Raw genomic sequence first — 16,810 nt, 5'->3', positions numbered from 1 at the left:
ACTAATTAGTGGATTGTCCTTGGACAAAATGATGAGTCTCTCATGCTTCTATTTCCTCACCGCCCAATAAATATAATGATAGTTGCCCAGCTACCTTTGGAGTAACAATGTGAAGATTAAAAATAAATGCTGGGTAGTGAAATTTATATGTGCATGAGATTCATTATTATGTATCTGAAACACCACTTTTAAAAAATACATATTTTTATTGATTTCAGAGAGGAAGGGAGAGGGAGAGAGAGAGAAACATCAATGATGAGAGAGAATCATTGATTGGTTGTCTCCTGCATGCCCTCTAATGGGGATTGAGCCAGCACCTGGGCATGTGCCTTGACTGGATTCCATCGAACCCGGGACTCTTTAGTCCCTAGGCTGACGCTCTATCCACTGAGCAAAACAGGTTAGGGCTAAAACACCACTTTTTCTTTTCTTTTTTTTTTTTTTTTTTCACCATCCCAGCAAAAAAAACAACAAAACAACAAACAAACAACAAACAAAACAAAAAAAACCCACAAAAAACAAACCATAGTTATAATTTAGGAAAGGAGGGAAGGATAATATTATCTCTGTTTTCTTTCCATGATCATACCACTTATTGTGTGTGTGTGTGTGTGTGTGTGTGTGTGTGTGTAGAGACAGAGAGAGTTACACTATTGCTAAATACTAAAGTTGTACTGTCTTTTTCTGATTGATTATATGTTTATTTTTACTATTTTCTGTGGTGATAAATATTTGAAAACTAACCTATGTTTAAAAATGAACCTGTGATCCGCCGGTGTGGTTCAGTTGTTGACTTATGAACCAGGAGGTCACAGTTAGGACACATGCCTGGGTTGTGAGCCTGATCCCTCTTAGGGGACGTGCAAGACGCAGTCAATCCATGATTCTCATCATTGATGTTGCTCTCTCTCCCTCTCTCTTCTTCTCTGAAATCAATAAAAATATTTTTTAAATAAATAAATCAAAATAAAAAATGAACCTAATAATAGATCTTATTAATCTTAAAGATAACTAAAAATATTATGGCCTATCTAAATATTTAAAGCTGTTTTAAAAATAGTGGATTTTAGTTTTATACCAGAATTGTTACTTGATCTTAAATAATATTTGGAATCTTGCGTATTGTGTTTTTTTCATTGTGCATAAACGTCAAATTTTATACAATATCAAATTTTCTGCAACATATGATACCAAGTCTTTACAAAAGATATTTTACTGTTACGTAATGTCATTTCCTATAGACTTCAGGATTTCTCTTTTCCCATTAAATCGCGCTTAATTCTTGAAGTTAAGGTTGTTTTAGTTAAAATATAATGGTTCAATGATATAACTGATATATTTTAATATTAATAATTAATTATGTCAGGTTATTTTGAATCATGCATACAACTAAGTTCCAATTTATTAATTCATTATGTGAAAGAGAACATTCATGTACATAGAAATAATCCTAGCAGTTGTTTGGTTTCCCATTCTATTAAGCAAAACTTACTTAAGCACTATTGTTGCTGGATTTGAAAATGATAGGCATCACAATTCATTTGCATATAAATATTCATGGATGGTCTAGGGCAGCGATTCCCTAACTTGGGCAGTCATCACAATCACCTGAAAGACTTTTCAAAGCCCAGACTACTTGGCTCACCCTCAAGTTTCTGAGTTAGTAGTTCTGGGCGGGGCCTGGGATTTTGCACTTCTGGCAAGTCCTGCATTGATGCTGAAGCTGATGATGCTATTCTGTGACTATGCGTTTTTCCTCATTGGTCTGGTACAAGGCAGTATAGCAGGACAGTGAAGCTCAAGAACTTGAGCGATACCCCCAGATTTCAGCCCTGGCTTTGATACTTACTAGCTGTGTAACTTGGACAAGGTAGGGATCAGTTTTGTCATACTAACAATTGCCTGGACAAGGTAGGGATCAGTTTTGTAAAATACTAACAATTGCCTGGCCGGTGTCCTCAGTGGTTGGGCATCAACCTATGAACAAGGAGGTCACTATTTGATTCTCCATCAGGGCCACAGGCCAGAGTTGTGGGCTCAATCCCCAGTGTGGGGCATGCACGAGGAAGCCAATCAATGATTCATATTCTCTCTCTCTCTCTCTCTCTCTCTCTCTCTCTCTCTTCCTTTCTTCCTTCCTTCCTTCCTTCCTTCCTTCCTTCCTTCCTTCCTTCCTTCCTTCCTTCCTTCCTTCCCTCCCTCCCTCCCTCCCTCCCTCCCTCCCTCCCTCCCTCCCTCCCCCTCCCTCTCCCTCCCTTCCTCTTTGAAATCAATTAAAATATATTTTTAAAATAGTAACAATTATATATATTGAGAACTTTTTAAAATATAGTTTTAATTGATTTCAGAGAGGAAGGGAGAGAGAGAGAGAGAAACCTCAATGATGAGAGGGAATCATTGATTGGCTGCCTCCTGCATGCCCCCTACTGGGGATTGAGCCTGCAACCCGAGCATGTGCCCTTAACCAGAATCAAACCTGGGACCTTTCAGTCCACAGGCAGACACTCTGTCCACTGAGCCAAACCAGCTAGGGCTATATTGAGAATATTGAATGAAATAATGCATATTAAGAGTTTAAAACAATGCCTAGCACGTTATTAGCACTTGGTAAATGCAACTTGAAGTGATGGTAATTAGAGTGGTAACAGTAAAAGTAATAGTTAGTAGTAATAAAAAAGAATTTACTTATTTACCTGAGTCCAATTGCAATAAAAGTTCATTAGTCTTTTCTAAGGAAGGCTGGGCAGAAAAGTTGCTTTTCATTGATGATATTGTTTCTATAAGAAACATTCTGGCAAGAAGGGAATTCAGTGAAGAAAAGCAATTCCCTTAGTGAAAGAAATTTCAAGACCATGCTGAAGTAGAGTCCAGTTACAGTGTAATCAAAAGTTTATCCATTTGGGCAGTAATTTTCTCAATATTTAGAACTTACTGCATTTGTTTCTTTCCTTCCTTTAGCAACAAGAGCAAGACCCAACAAACCTATACATCTCAAATCTCCCCATTTCCATGGATGAGCAGGAACTTGAGAATATGCTGAAACCCTTTGGACACGTCATTTCTACAAGAATACTAAGAGATGCTAACGGAGTCAGCCGAGGCGTTGGCTTTGCCAGGTAAAACACTTGCTTTGTATATTATTTATCTTTCCTCATCATTTCCTCTTAATTCCAGGGCCTTTCTAGCACTAGGGCCCAAAGCAATAGAAATTTTAAAAGCAGTTTATCAAATTTATTCTATGTATTTTTGCTTCAAGGCAGAGAATCCCAATGTAATTATAAATAGGTTGTGCTTTCTAAAATATGTACATTGAATGTTTATGTGTGTCTGGAGTCGTGATGATGTGCATACTGAGTTCCCAAGCATCTCTATGGCTATAGATCAACAAAATCAGATGCTGCCAATTTCTGTTAGGGATAATAAATGCCCAGTACCCCAAAGCTAAAGAGCCATGTGGTAAACGAAGCATCCAGATGGTTTTGCATTGATTTCCAAAGAATGAGATGACAGCATTTCTCAGTCTGCAGAAGAAAGAAGAGAAGAAAGATACAGAGAAACAGGACTTGTTGGGAAGTCCCAAGGAACACAAAACTGTAAGAGGAGGTCCAGAGGGCATTTGCACTTCAGAGGCCCTGGCCGTGTGTTTTTTGATGTTTTACACAACTAGAAAAAAAAAAAAGAAAAGCAGATTGCACTTTTTTCATTGTCATAAAAGGAAGACTATTTTTTACTTAACTTTAAGGGGAATGTTTATAAAGGAGGGTCTTAGCCAGGAACAGAATTAAAATGGTTGTACCTGCTGTGCCTTCATGAAAAACAAAGCAAAAGAAACCACAGAGAAAAAGAAACTGCTTAACCGCTCACAAGAAAAGGAAAAGCTGTGTCTCCATGGCTTGGTGTGTGCTTGTCTCCAGCTGGCTTCACATGATGAATGGATGGATGTTAGTGTCATCTGAGAGTCAGCCCATTGTAGACAGGAGTGTCCACTATGATGAACCCTGTCATCACTTGGCAAACCATTCCAAATCAACTCCTGTTAACCCACTTTGAAAGACAGCACATGGTAGGAGATAGATAGATAGATAGATAGATGATTGATTGATTGATTTATCTTTATTGTTGAAAGTATTACAGATGTCCCCATTTTTTTCCCCACTGACACCCCAGGCCTTCACCACACTATTGTCTGTGTCCATGGGCTATGACTATATGCATATAAGTTCCCCAGTTAATGTGCCCCCACCCTTGTTGGCATCTCTCTGATGATTAGTGATGCTGAACATTTTTTTCATTTATCTATTGGTAATGTCTATTCAGGTCCTTTGTCTATTTTTTTAATCGAATGGTTTCTGTTCCTAGTGTTGAATTGTATGAGTTCTTTTCATATTTTGGAAATTAACTCCGTATCAGATGTATCATTGGCAAACATGGTCTTCCATACAGTGGGTTCCCATTTCTTTTTCTTTTTGTAATATGTTTTAATTGATTTCAGAGAGAGGAAGGGAGAAAGAGAGAGATAGAAACATCAATGATGACAGATAATCATCGATTGGCTGCCTCCTATACAACCCCTACTGGGGATCTAGTCTGCAATCCAGGCATGTGACCTCTCAGTTCATGGGTCAGTGCTCAACCACTGACCCACACTGGCCAGGCAGTGCGTTCCCTTTTCATTTTGCTGATGGTTTCCTTTGCTGTGCAGAAGCTTGTTAGTTTGATGTAGTCCCATTTGTTTATCTTTTCCTGTTTCTCTTGTCCTAGGAGTTGCATTGGTGAAAATACTGCTCTGTGAGATATCTGAGATTTTGCTGCTTAGGTTTCTTCTAGGATTTTTATGATTTTGCAAGTTATATTTAAGTATTTTATCCACCTTGATTTTATTTTTGTGTATGGTGTAAGTTGGTGGTCTAGTTTCACTTATTTGCACGTACCTGTCCAGTTTTCCAAGCACCATTTATTGAAGAGACTATTCCATTGTATGCTCTTGCCTTCTTTATCAAATATTAATTGACCAAAATGGTATGGGTTAATTTATGAGTTAACTGTTCTTTCCATTGGTCTGTATGCCTTTCTTAAGCCAATATCAGGCAGTTTTGATTATAATGATCTTGTAGTATAGTTTGTTATCTGGTATTATGATCCCTCCAACTTTGTTCCTCTTTCTCAATATTGCCGAGGCTATTCAGGGTCCTTTTTTGGTTCCATATACATTTTTGGAATATTTGTTCTAAATCTGTGAAATATGCCATTGGTATTTTAATAGGGATTGCATTGAATCTATAGATTGCTTTGGGTAGTATGGACAAATATCACATGATCTCACATACATGTGGAATCTAATGAACTAAATAAACTGACAAACAAAATACATCCACAGGCATGGATGCATGGAACAGACTGACAGATCTCAGGAGGGAGGACTGTGGGGGGACAGGAAGAGATTAATCAAAGAATATATATACTTATATGCATAGCCCATGGACACATACAATAGTGTGGTGAAGGCCTGGGGTGGGATGGGGGCTGGGTAGAGATGGGAAAAATGGGGGACATTTGTAATACAAAATGGGGGATATTTGTAATAATATATATATATATATATATATATATATATATATATATTTTTTTTAAAGAAAGATAGCAGCCTGGCTGGCATGGCTCAGTGGTTGAGGATCAACCTATGAACCAGGAGGTCACGGTTTGATTCCAGGTCAGGGCGCATGCCGGGGTTGCGGGCTCAATCCCCATTGTGGGCATGCAGGAGGCAGCCAATTGATGATTCTCTCTCGTTATCGATGTTTTTATCTCTCTCTCCCCACCCCTTCTCTCCAAAATCAATAAAAAAAAATTTTTTTAAAAGAAAGATAGCAAATTGTAATGTAAATGTTAGTTGATTTCTGTCTTGACTTCCCAGAGGACATGGACCATGCCTTTAAATTCTTTATATTCCTCACAATGTTCTACACATAGTAGACCAGTAGATATATGCAAGGTACATGTTTGATGATTTTGAAGAGAATTGGGCAAAATGAGGAAAGTCTCCCAGACTTGAATGTATGCATGAAACATATCAGTTTTCAGAACACTGTTAACTGTTGGTTTTCATGGTCAAAGCAGAATTGGTGTGATTAGCTCTGCTTTGCCAATGTAGTCATTCTTGGGTAGTGCACAACCTACAGTTGGAAGTCTGACCAGTGTGGGAGTTCACTGTAATCACTGTTAGGTTTCACACAGCAAGCACATTCCTTTGGTTCACCCCCACCTCTCTCACCCCCAAAAAAACCTCTATTTAGAAAGTTAATTTCTCCTTCATTTGTAATCCTGCTGAGAAATGAACATCTTTTAAATCAACAGAACATATTTTCTAAGAATATCTATGGTGATTTTTTTTTTTTAACAAAGGATTTTTTTTTTTTTTTTTTTTGGCATTAAGTATATTAGTTTGTTAGGGCTGCCAGGACAAAATACAAACAGACCGGGTGGCTTAGACAAAATAAATATATTTTCTCACAATTCTAGAGGCTAGACATCCAAGATAATGATGTCAGCAGGTCTGGTTTCCCCTCCTTGTTTTATAGTTGACCTTCTTCTCCCTGTGTCTTCATCTGGCCTTCCCTTTTGTTTGAGTCCTAATCTCCTCTTAAGTAGAGATTGGGTTAGGACCCACCCATCTGACCTCATATTAATTTAAGGACGCCTTTAAAGGCCCTGTCTCTAAATACAGTCACATCCTGTAAAGGGTGAGGATTTCATCATGGGAATTTGAGCATGGGACACAATTTAGCTCATAACATAAAGATTGGGCTCTTCATTTCTCTCATCTGTATCTTCTCTGCACATGTTGAGTCTGCTTAAAATGAAGAATATTTTCCTTATGTGCAGAACCAAGTGATGCACACTGTAAGGGGTAAAATTATAATCACAGTATGTGTTGTCATGAAATGGTAAGATCCGTAATTTTTTTTTCTCTTTTAGAAACTGAATAAGGATGGGGATTTTAAATTATTATTTTATCTTCTCTGAATGTATCCTCTCAGTTCTTCAGTGCATTTTGCATATACTAGTAGATGCCACGAGAGAGATTCTTTAAAAATGCAAATCTGATCATGTCAGAGGCCTGCTGACTTCCTTTCCATATGGTCTGAGTAACTGGATTCAGACCTCCGACATCATTATCCCTGACATCATTATTTCTGACATGGCTTATCTTCCTAGCCTGTCTTCCTGCCTCACTCCCTAGACATAAGCTGCCCTTCTCCACTGTTATATGTGACTCTTCCTCTAGTTTCTGCCTACTCATCCTTCAAATATAGGCTTAAATGTCTTTTCTTTAAAGAAAACTTCACTGATTTCTAGCTCTAGCCTTTAGACAAAGTTAGGTTCTCTTGTTATAGTTCTTGTCAAAGTTGTGAGTTGTGGTTTTTTTTTTAAAATAAATTTATCACAATCATAATTCACTATTTTATTTCTTCACCCATTGGATTGTACATTTACTGAAGTAAAATTTTCTTTTTTATTGTTGAATGGATAAATGGGTGAATGGTAGATTGCATAATTATCTTTCTATGAAGGTTTTGAATGACTAAACCCCAAGCCATTTTTAAAACTTTGAGTTCTAAATATGAATTATTGGTCACATTTCAATACTGAAACTTAGGTCGCTGTACTCTAACTCGTGCATTTTCCAGTTTCAGAAAGTGGCATGTGGATTGTAAAGGAAATCTTAGGTTCAAAGCAAGCCAATAATTTCTCATGTCTAAGAAATCTCAAGAAAATCTGACTTGCCTCTCTTGTAAGAAGCCAGGAAGCTGAAACAAAATAAGTATTTCATTCTCCATTACCTTAGACCTGAAATTTTAAGAAGCAGGATCCCATGTGATTTACCAGTTTGATGGAATGAGAAAAGAATGTTGGCTATTGCATATGTAAATAGACCTGCCCAAATTCCTACTTCCCCACAGTTTAATATGTGCTCTGCATTTTCTCAAACAATTGCAGCTACTGCTTTAACTAACTTGATCATACACAAATTAACTCTTGCACACATTTCCGGCTTCTAAAATATTGTCTTTTTCCTCCTCAGCCTTTCTTATCAGGAGCTCACTTTCTGAACCACAAAACAGAAATACTTTGAGTCACTATTTTCTGAATTCTTCCAAAGATAGAACATAGCTATAGCTAGTCAGAGAAGGTAATAGATTACATGCAATGGATGCCTTGGGACAATGGTTCTCAAAGTGTTGTTTCTAGGACAGCAGCATTCCCTGGGAAATTATAGAAATGCAAATGTTTGAGCCCTACCTCAGACTGAATCAGCAATGAGTGGGGGGTAGGTGGGGTGCAGCGGTGGGTTTTAACGAGCACTGCAGTTGTCTCTGATGCTCTCTAAAACTTGAGAGCCTAAGGGCATAGGTTCTCAGAATCATCAGGAGGCTCTCTAAAAACTCAGATTGCTGGACCTCATTCTTAGAGATTTTTCCAGATGGAGTGGATTCCTGTTGATTTCCCTATCACACTGTCCCACTTTCTCAAAGTATACTCATCATGAAGCCATCTCTCTTCCTGCTCCTCTAGGGTAGAGGCCAGGCCTTATATTTCTTAGTGTCTTTCCTAGAACCTAGAACGGAGTCTGATGCATAATTGCTCCCCCCCTAAATTTTTGATAATGAACCAGTGAAATCGCTTTAAGTTCTTTGTGGGTTTGTTTTTTACTAAAGCCATATGCAGGGAGATAGCATTTCGGGACAAACCAATTTTGAGACATTAGAGAAATCAACAGTAGCATCATCCCAACTATTCTTGGTTCACAAATTATTTCTTCCTCTGAAAGTTCGCAGTGCCACCGGCATCATTAAAAGAATGATTGGGAGAACAGCTAGCCTATAATTGTGGTAGTGAATTGTACGTAGCTCTTGAATTTTTTACCACCTCAATTCATGAAGCCTGAATCATTTTTTTTATCAGGCTTCAGTTTGAATATTACCACTGGTCACTTCTACCCACCAGATGCGGTCCCCGATGCGTGTGTAAGAGATCCTCGAATTGTTTTGACTAGAGAGAAAACCCCACATTATTATCTTACCCTAAAGCTGTACATTAATCTTCTTTGATAACCATCTCTTCAAAGTGAAGGTAGTGGAATCTTCATTTTATATTTAAAACACGAACTTCAAAGCACTGACGTGAATGCCAGTAGGGCGCACAGACAGCACAATTACAGGTTTTCCAAAGTTCCAGAAGCACTAGATAGTGTCTGACTTCACAGACATTTTATTTTCTTTTTTATGTTTTTAACTCTCTTGTAACTTAAACCAATTCTGTGCGACCCACCCCCCCCTCCAGGCAGCATTTTATAGCCAAGTCATAAACCTCTAAAAACAGAAGTTATGGTGGGAATGCTGATAGTCAGACAGACCCATTATTGCAAGGCTAGTGGGTGCCCACAGACTACCTTGCCTTAAGAGGGTGTGGATCAGAGCATAAATCAGTCCTGGCCTGGAGGGACGGGACTGTGTGCTGGTGTTATCCGTTTCCCATTCCCAGAAACATGAGCCCGTTTGTCTAACAAAAATCACATTGAAAAAGTATTATGAGAGGCTGGTAAAGCATGACCCAAAGCAGAGAAGGGGTGGGGGGGTAAGCACTCACAGTCCAGCTTCAACATCTGGGAACATAGACCCTCTTTAAGAAATGCATTTACTGTCCCCTGGTGAGCTAAAGAGCGTGAGAGACTGCTGAGCACAGAGACCTTTGTATTTGTAGTATTTCCCGCCCCTCTCCAGTGCTTTTAATTTGATTCTCATGGAGTTTTGTCTGAATGACTTTTAACACAGAGGACGCCCTGTGTCTCAATTCTCTTAACCAAATGAGCAAGTTTTCCAAATAATTTCAATTCTTCTTTTCACAAAGTAAAAACAAAACAAAAAAAATCAATCATGGTTACAGGCAGACAAATATCAGCCAGATTATTAAAAATCAATATAAATAGAGGATTAAAAATTGTTTGTATTCTTATAACTCTGAATATCATTAAAACTTAATTGATTTGCCATTTACTGCCTGATCTGCTTGCTCCCTATCTTTTCTCACCCGGTGAGATATAATGAGAACTCTGGTTCAGAATAAATATAATGAAAATATAGGAATTTTAAAAATTATAAAGCAAATCGCTATAACTTTTGTATTGGGCAGTATATGCGCCTTGAAAATGACTGTCTAGCCCTTGCCAGTTTGGCTCAGTGGATATGTTTAAAGAGGGAAGAAAAACATACTAATATGTTATTGTTTTGTAATTACAAAATTGAAAGGACCTGCCTCTGGAGAATGGGAGGGGAGTTCTGAATATGATTTACCCATGAGAAACTGAAATGGGAGAACTTTGTTGCCTCTGGTTTGGAAGTAGTGGCCATTCAGTGTGCTCCGGACCAGTAAGATCTCTTTGCTCTCCCTGCTCTAAGCACAAACCATGACGGGGACTCTTGGGCCATCCAAAGGCTGTGTGCCTTTGAGGTAGGCTGTCTGTCTGCTTCCAGCCAATAAAGAGGAGAAACTTGGACATCTCATTGGGCTACTAGTGTCAGTCTCTTTATTTAGTATCTTTCCTACATTCTCAGTTTTCTGTGATTTGGACCAACCCATCTATTTTCTGTGTGGTTATGAACACAGGTTTATGGGTCAGAAGCAACTGAGCTTGCATCTTAATTCTGCACCTCCTATCTGCGTTCTAGCACTAGTTAGTTAATCTCTCTGAGCCTCCTTTCCTGATATATAAGACATATTCATTTATATTCATTCAGTTCATCTGATACATATGTCTTGAGCACTGCTAATATGCCAGTAATTATTCTAGATGCAGTAATTCAGAGGTGTACACAAAAGATAAATATCTGCTTTCATAGGTGGATATTGTACTGAATCGAGGAGACAAAAAGCATGCAATCAAACAAATACTAAAATATCAAATAAAGATTCATGAAAACAGAATAAAACATAGGGGTGCAGTGGAGAATATGGCAGAATCAGAGGCTGAAGTCAGGGACAGGAGAGCCCCCTGAGGAGAGAGCATTTAAACTAAGATGCAAATGATAAAGAGGAACCAGCCAGGAGAGTCTCTTGGTGGGGTTGGGGAGTGAAGAGAGCATCTTTGGCAAAGGAAAAAGGGAACAGAAGATCCATGGTGAGGCCAAGTTCACATATTTGGGCAGCAGAAGAAAGGCAAAGTTGTTAGATCATAGAGGAAAGAAAAGAGATGTAATCTCTAACAATATCTAGGACTGGAATATGATTGCAGCTCAAAGAGACTGATTAAAACTGATGATGCATTCCAGTGCCTTTAATGGCAGGCTTTCTCATTGATTTCTTTCATTATCTCAGCTTTAATTTTTCAAATTTAATTTTCTCCTATTTCTGTACCCAAATTCTTTTTGAAAGCATGAACTTATGGTAAGAAAAGAGAAATTTAGCTTCTCATGTATCTAGATAAGGATGTTCATCACAGACAGGCAGTAAACTAAGCTAGAGAGAGAAGTGGTTCCTTTATTGAGTGTAAGAAAACTTTTCTCCCCTTACATTTTTTCTTGAAATACACAGCTTCCAGGATAATGTTGTTTCATGATTATTGATAGTTTTATGATGTAGCCATCAGATTGTGGGCTGGAAACAGAATTTTGCCCCAAATGGTTCAACTGAAGAGACTAGAATAAAGGAGTATTTACAGAAGTGTGGGCAGAGTTAAGGGAACTGTCAAACGAATACTAAGACACTCAGAGATGAGCCGCAGGAGGAAGCCTGGACCACCATGAGAGCTGAAGGCAGGAGGAGGAGTGTTCCCAGAGGTCAGTGAGACCCAGCTTTGGAGCAGGGGCTGCCTGGATGAGCTGGAGACAGAGAGGGATACAGCTCCTGCCAGAGAGACAAGTGCCAAAGCAGAGAGAGAATAAGAAAGAGCTGGTCATACTTCCCTCTACTTTCCCTAAGTCCCCAATGGCTGAACCCAATGAAATGCCATCAGATAAGAGAGCCAAGATGATACCATCCATCGAAAGCTTACTTTGGGGCATAGAACAGAGCAGAGAAGACATATGAGAAGAGGTAAATGCAAAACACAAGTACACGTGGATAAGCTAACTTTTTTCCCCCCTCTTGACTCCATCATGAAAAAAACAAACAAAAACACCCCAAATAGCGCAAGGTCAGCAATAGCTAGCATCTGCTTCTTGCCTTGGGATTGGCACTTGGTACAGGTTGGTAGGAATGATGGCAGACTGGCTCTCTGTAAAGGAAACAACTGCTCAACTCTAGGCTGTGATGTCTTTTTCTTCTGATACCAAATAGGAGTCATTTTCCCACGACAATTCTCCCAATTCTCTGACAGTAACTGGGAGTCCAACAATTCAATTCAGTTCTGACTCTACCCAGAGTTCTCATCGGACTCCACAGGTTTAAGGGCTTAGTCTCACAAAACTGTCCCTGGGCTACGCACACTTCTACCAGGCCAACTACAAATTCAGGACTTCCATGATCCCTCTCAGATTTGATAATTCACTGGAGCAAACAAGAGAACTCACAAAAACACTTTATGTGTGTATACCGGTACATTATAAAGGATACAACTCAGGAACAGCCAAAAGAGATGCACAGGGCAAGGGAGGCATGGGGATGCCTAAGAACTTCCCTGCCCTTTTAAGGCACACCACCTTCCCAGAACAGCAATGTGTTAACCAATCAGGAAGCTCCTGAAACCTGTCCTTCAGTGGTTTTTATGGAGGTTTCATTGATTAAATTATTGGCCATAGTTGGTAGAGATCAATCTACAGCTCCTCTCCAGTCTCTCCAGAGGTTGGAGGGTAGAGTTGAAAGCTGCAACCTTTTGATCAGTTGGCCTTTCTGGTGACTGGCCTCATCCTGAGTCTTTCTAGGGGTCCCAGTTTGAGTCATTTCATTAACATAAACTCAGATATGGTCAAAAGGGGCTTATTGTGAATAACAAAAAAAAACATTCCTATTACTCAGGAAATTCCAAGGGATTTAACAGTTCTGTGGCAGGGACTAGGCCAAAAACCGAATTGGTTTTTATTACACCATACTTGCCATACAAAAAAACATGGGTCAAATCGTCTCATTTTTTAAGAGGAATCAGAAATTCAATTTTTTTATGTGAAGTCTCCCAATTTAAAATTTTGACAAGTATTTCAAATTTTCCAAAAACTCTTTGCAGTCCAAAGAAAACATCCCAGAAGGCTGGATTTGGCCCACCATTTCCAGTTTGGGACACCTGACATAGAACTCCAGTGTAGTGGTTTTTAACCCCGGCTGCACTCTGAAATCACCTGGGTAGCTTTGAAAAATATGTCCCTAGACTTCATGCCAAGCCAATTAAGTCAGCATCTCCTGAGTTGGGGCCCAGACATTGCTATTTTTAAAAATAGTTTCCTGATCATTTTAATGTACAGACATTATTAAATAAGCTTTTTCTTTTGGAATAAGTTTGGTTTTACAGAAAGTTACAAAGATAATACAGAGTTCTCATATACCGCACACCCAGTGTCACTTGTTATTAACACTTTACATTACCATGCAGTATTTATCAAAATAAGAAACTGACATTGGTATATTGCTGTTAACTGCTGCAACCTGGGCATGTGCCCTGACCGGGAATTGAACCATGACCTACCTCCTGGTTCAAAGGTCGATGCTCAACCACTGAGCTACACCAGCTGGTGAAATCCAGGTTTATTTGGATTTCACCCATTTTTTTTTTTCATTGACATCCTCTTTCTATTCCAGGATCCAGTCTAAGGTACCATTTTTCAGTTAGTTGCTATGTCTCACTAGTCTGCTCTGTTCTGTGACAGTTTCTTAGAGAGTTTCCTAATTTTTTCCCAGGTAGTACTAACCAGGTTTTCTGCTGAATGAGTTCAGATCTGGGTTTGTCTGATTTTTTTTTTTCATGATAGGATCCATATTACGTGCATACTTTTGAAATGAATACCAGAGAGGTGAAGTGCCCTTCTGGTCATGTCATATCAGGGTGTATCTCCATTTTTTAGAACAACTGCTCTAGTCAGTAGCGGCTGTGGTGGAATTGAGCTAGCAGGATCCATCCAGCGTCAGAACGGATAAAAGAAGATGAATATTGGATATCAGGAGACCAGAGAGACAAGTGCCAAAGAGACAAGTGCCATTGGGGACTTGGAAGAGAGCTCCATCTCTTCCAAAGAAGCCACCTGAATTGAAAGTCAAGAGACGCATGTTCTATTCCAGGATCATCCACCAGCCACTGTCTCCTGGCGTTAGTTTCTTCACCTGTATACTGTTGAAGTTACCTGAGGCTACTTCTGGTTTTGAATGTATATGATTCCCAAACTCGGAAGTGGGTTTCCATTAGTCAAATATTGTCCACACCTCTGTTTCCTAAGAGGCTGTGTTGTAATGCTGAGCAAGACTACCCAGGTGCCGAGGTTTCTGCAAAGGGAGACAGCAGGGAGGCCGCTCTGTGTCACTGTGCGACATGCGTGACCCTTGTATCATAAGGATGTCCAGGATCTGGCCGGAAGAAAACAAATTGCAAAAACTAAGAAGAAAACTCAAGTCATCCTCTCATCTTCGTTCCTGGGACTCCCAGTTATTCCTTCTGTTACAGTGGATTAAGGAGTAAATGACATAAATTGTTTTCAAAATGTGAGGAGCGTGCATTGTAGTACTTTTAAAAAGCTTTTAATGTTGACCCCTGGCGTAAATCTTACCCAGAATGAGGAACGACTGGCTTGCAGTGTGGGATGTTTCTAAGTTGCCGATCATTTGTACAAGAGCCTGGGATTGCAAAACCACAAAAATTTCGCAATAGTGAAAACCTCTAATTAAGCATAATAAAATGACAGGGCGGATTTGTTTTAAATACATGGTTGATCACGCTTATTGGTTTAAGGTCAGACACTGAGAAGTCCTCTGGTGGGCTTGAGATAGGTGGGCTGCAAATGGTTTTGCAGAACACTTCTTTACTGTGCACGTCAAGTCTGACCCATTTTCCTAATATTGGATCAGGCTCTCATTTGATGTCATCTGCCTGTGGGAATTGTTTTGGCTGTGAAATCAGCTCCTCTTCGTAGCTGTTGGGGCAAAAAAAATGTTTAAAAAAAAATCACAATTCTGTGATGCATTTTGAATGACGGAAGCCAGGTTCCTAGGCACTGAGACAAGAAAGAATGTCAAACGGGGCCTTTAATGTGTGTTTATATTTAAACACCAGACCTAACAGAAAACCCTTAAGCTTTATACAATGATTAGAGCCTTGTAAGAACCTAATTAATGTATCATCGGGTGAATGGTTGGCCTGGCATGTGAGCTGCTCCGAGGGACGCGAGGGGGCTCAGGTACCTGCTAGGAAGAATAGATTCGGTTGTAGTGATTCAGTGGCCCGTCTGAAAGGGACATGTAAAGGCAGCTTTGTCTGGCCTGCTGCTTTTTCAGACTCACTTGATAATGCTAGTGTCAGTTTCAACTGAAGCGTGTGCCAGATCGCAGATAGCTTGAGCTGGCATTTCAAAGCGGTTAATTGTGAAACTTGAGAAGAAAATGGGCACATTCTTCAGAGGTAGCTATTCAAATGCAATCTCCACCCCCCTCCTCCACCCTACCCCTCACACACACACCTACCCCCCCCCCCCCCCCCCCCCCGCTCCAGCTCTATGGGTCTCACTTTTGTTCTGCTCCCACATAAAATGCACGAGAAACACTGAGCCTTTCCCCTTGGCAGCTCTGATATTGCTGTCTTTGCTGGGACTGTTTTGCCTAGTTAAAATGTGCCCCGTGTATTAAAATGAAATTGTCACTGCTGGGTGGTGCGGCGTAACACGGTTTGACACTAAGCGCCGGCAGCGATAGAAAACAGACTTTTATTGCATTTATTCTTTCAGAGAGGAGAGTCTCTAAAGCCTCACTGTAGACATTGACTTAGTTAAATCTGAATGAAGCTAACGTGAACCATCTAGGCTGCTGTCTTTGTGTTCCTAGAAACAGCCCCCATCCGGCTTGATGTGGCTGTAAGACAGTCTTAGAAAAGACGATCATATATAGAGTCTAAAAAGTAAAACTTGAGCATTTTAAACCAGGGCAGAAATATTTTAGGTCAGTCAACTGGGTTGGCTACTTGACGTTCTTCTTTAGCTATCTCTAGATTCCCTAAAACACATGATACAGAATCAACAAGTGCACACACACGCACGCACGCGCGCGCGCACACACACACACACGTAACTGACCCCCATTAGGTTTCAGTCTTCATTTAGAATCCCCTGTCATTTTTTAAAATATTTTCATTGATTCCAGAGAGGAAGGGAGGAGAGGGAGATAGAAACGTCAATGATGAGAGAGAATCACTGATCCGCTGCCTCCTGCACACCCCCCCACTGGGGATCAAGCCCGCAACCCAGGCATGTGCCCTTGACCAGAATCGAACCTGGGACCCTTCAGTCCTCAGGCCGATGCTCTATCCACTGAGCCAAACCGGCTAGGGCAGAATCCCATGTCATTTTAAGACAAAGAGAAAGGGTTTGATTTGTAGGACTCTTGAAAGCAAGCTTTAGATTCTTAACGGCCTTTTATTGAGATGGGTACCCAGAGAGAGCCTGAATAGAGAAGGGGACTCTGGGGCACAAGATTTTTATTCTGTAGCTCTCCTGGAATAAAAATTCCATAAAGTAACATCTGTAGTCATTAAGGGCTTACATTTTCTCTCCCATTCATGTCTCTGCTAGGAGGGAAGGTTATTTTCCCTAAGAGACAATAGATAGTGGATCCTGTGGGAAGAGAG

General features: G+C 39.9%; 1 protein-coding gene across 8 annotated transcripts in view; it reads left to right on the top strand.

Annotated features, from left to right (window-relative positions):
• Positions 1-16,810, top strand: part of RBMS3 (RNA binding motif single stranded interacting protein 3) — a 643,143-nt gene that overhangs the window by 394,370 nt on the left and 231,963 nt on the right. For all 8 annotated transcript variants that reach the window (XM_054708096.1, XM_008153779.3, XM_054708097.1 and 5 more), the window contains exon 5: positions 2,959-3,116. In XM_054708096.1, coding sequence (XP_054564071.1) covers positions 2,959-3,116 — 158 coding nt within the window. The remainder of the gene's footprint in view (positions 1-2,958; positions 3,117-16,810) is intronic.

The sequence above is a fragment of the Eptesicus fuscus genome, chromosome 18 (genome assembly GCF_027574615.1).
Source record: "Eptesicus fuscus isolate TK198812 chromosome 18, DD_ASM_mEF_20220401, whole genome shotgun sequence".
Taxonomy (NCBI): Eukaryota; Metazoa; Chordata; class Mammalia; order Chiroptera; family Vespertilionidae; genus Eptesicus; species Eptesicus fuscus.
Note: the sequence above shows the minus strand (reverse complement) of the source record. Positions and strands in the feature narration are given on the sequence as shown.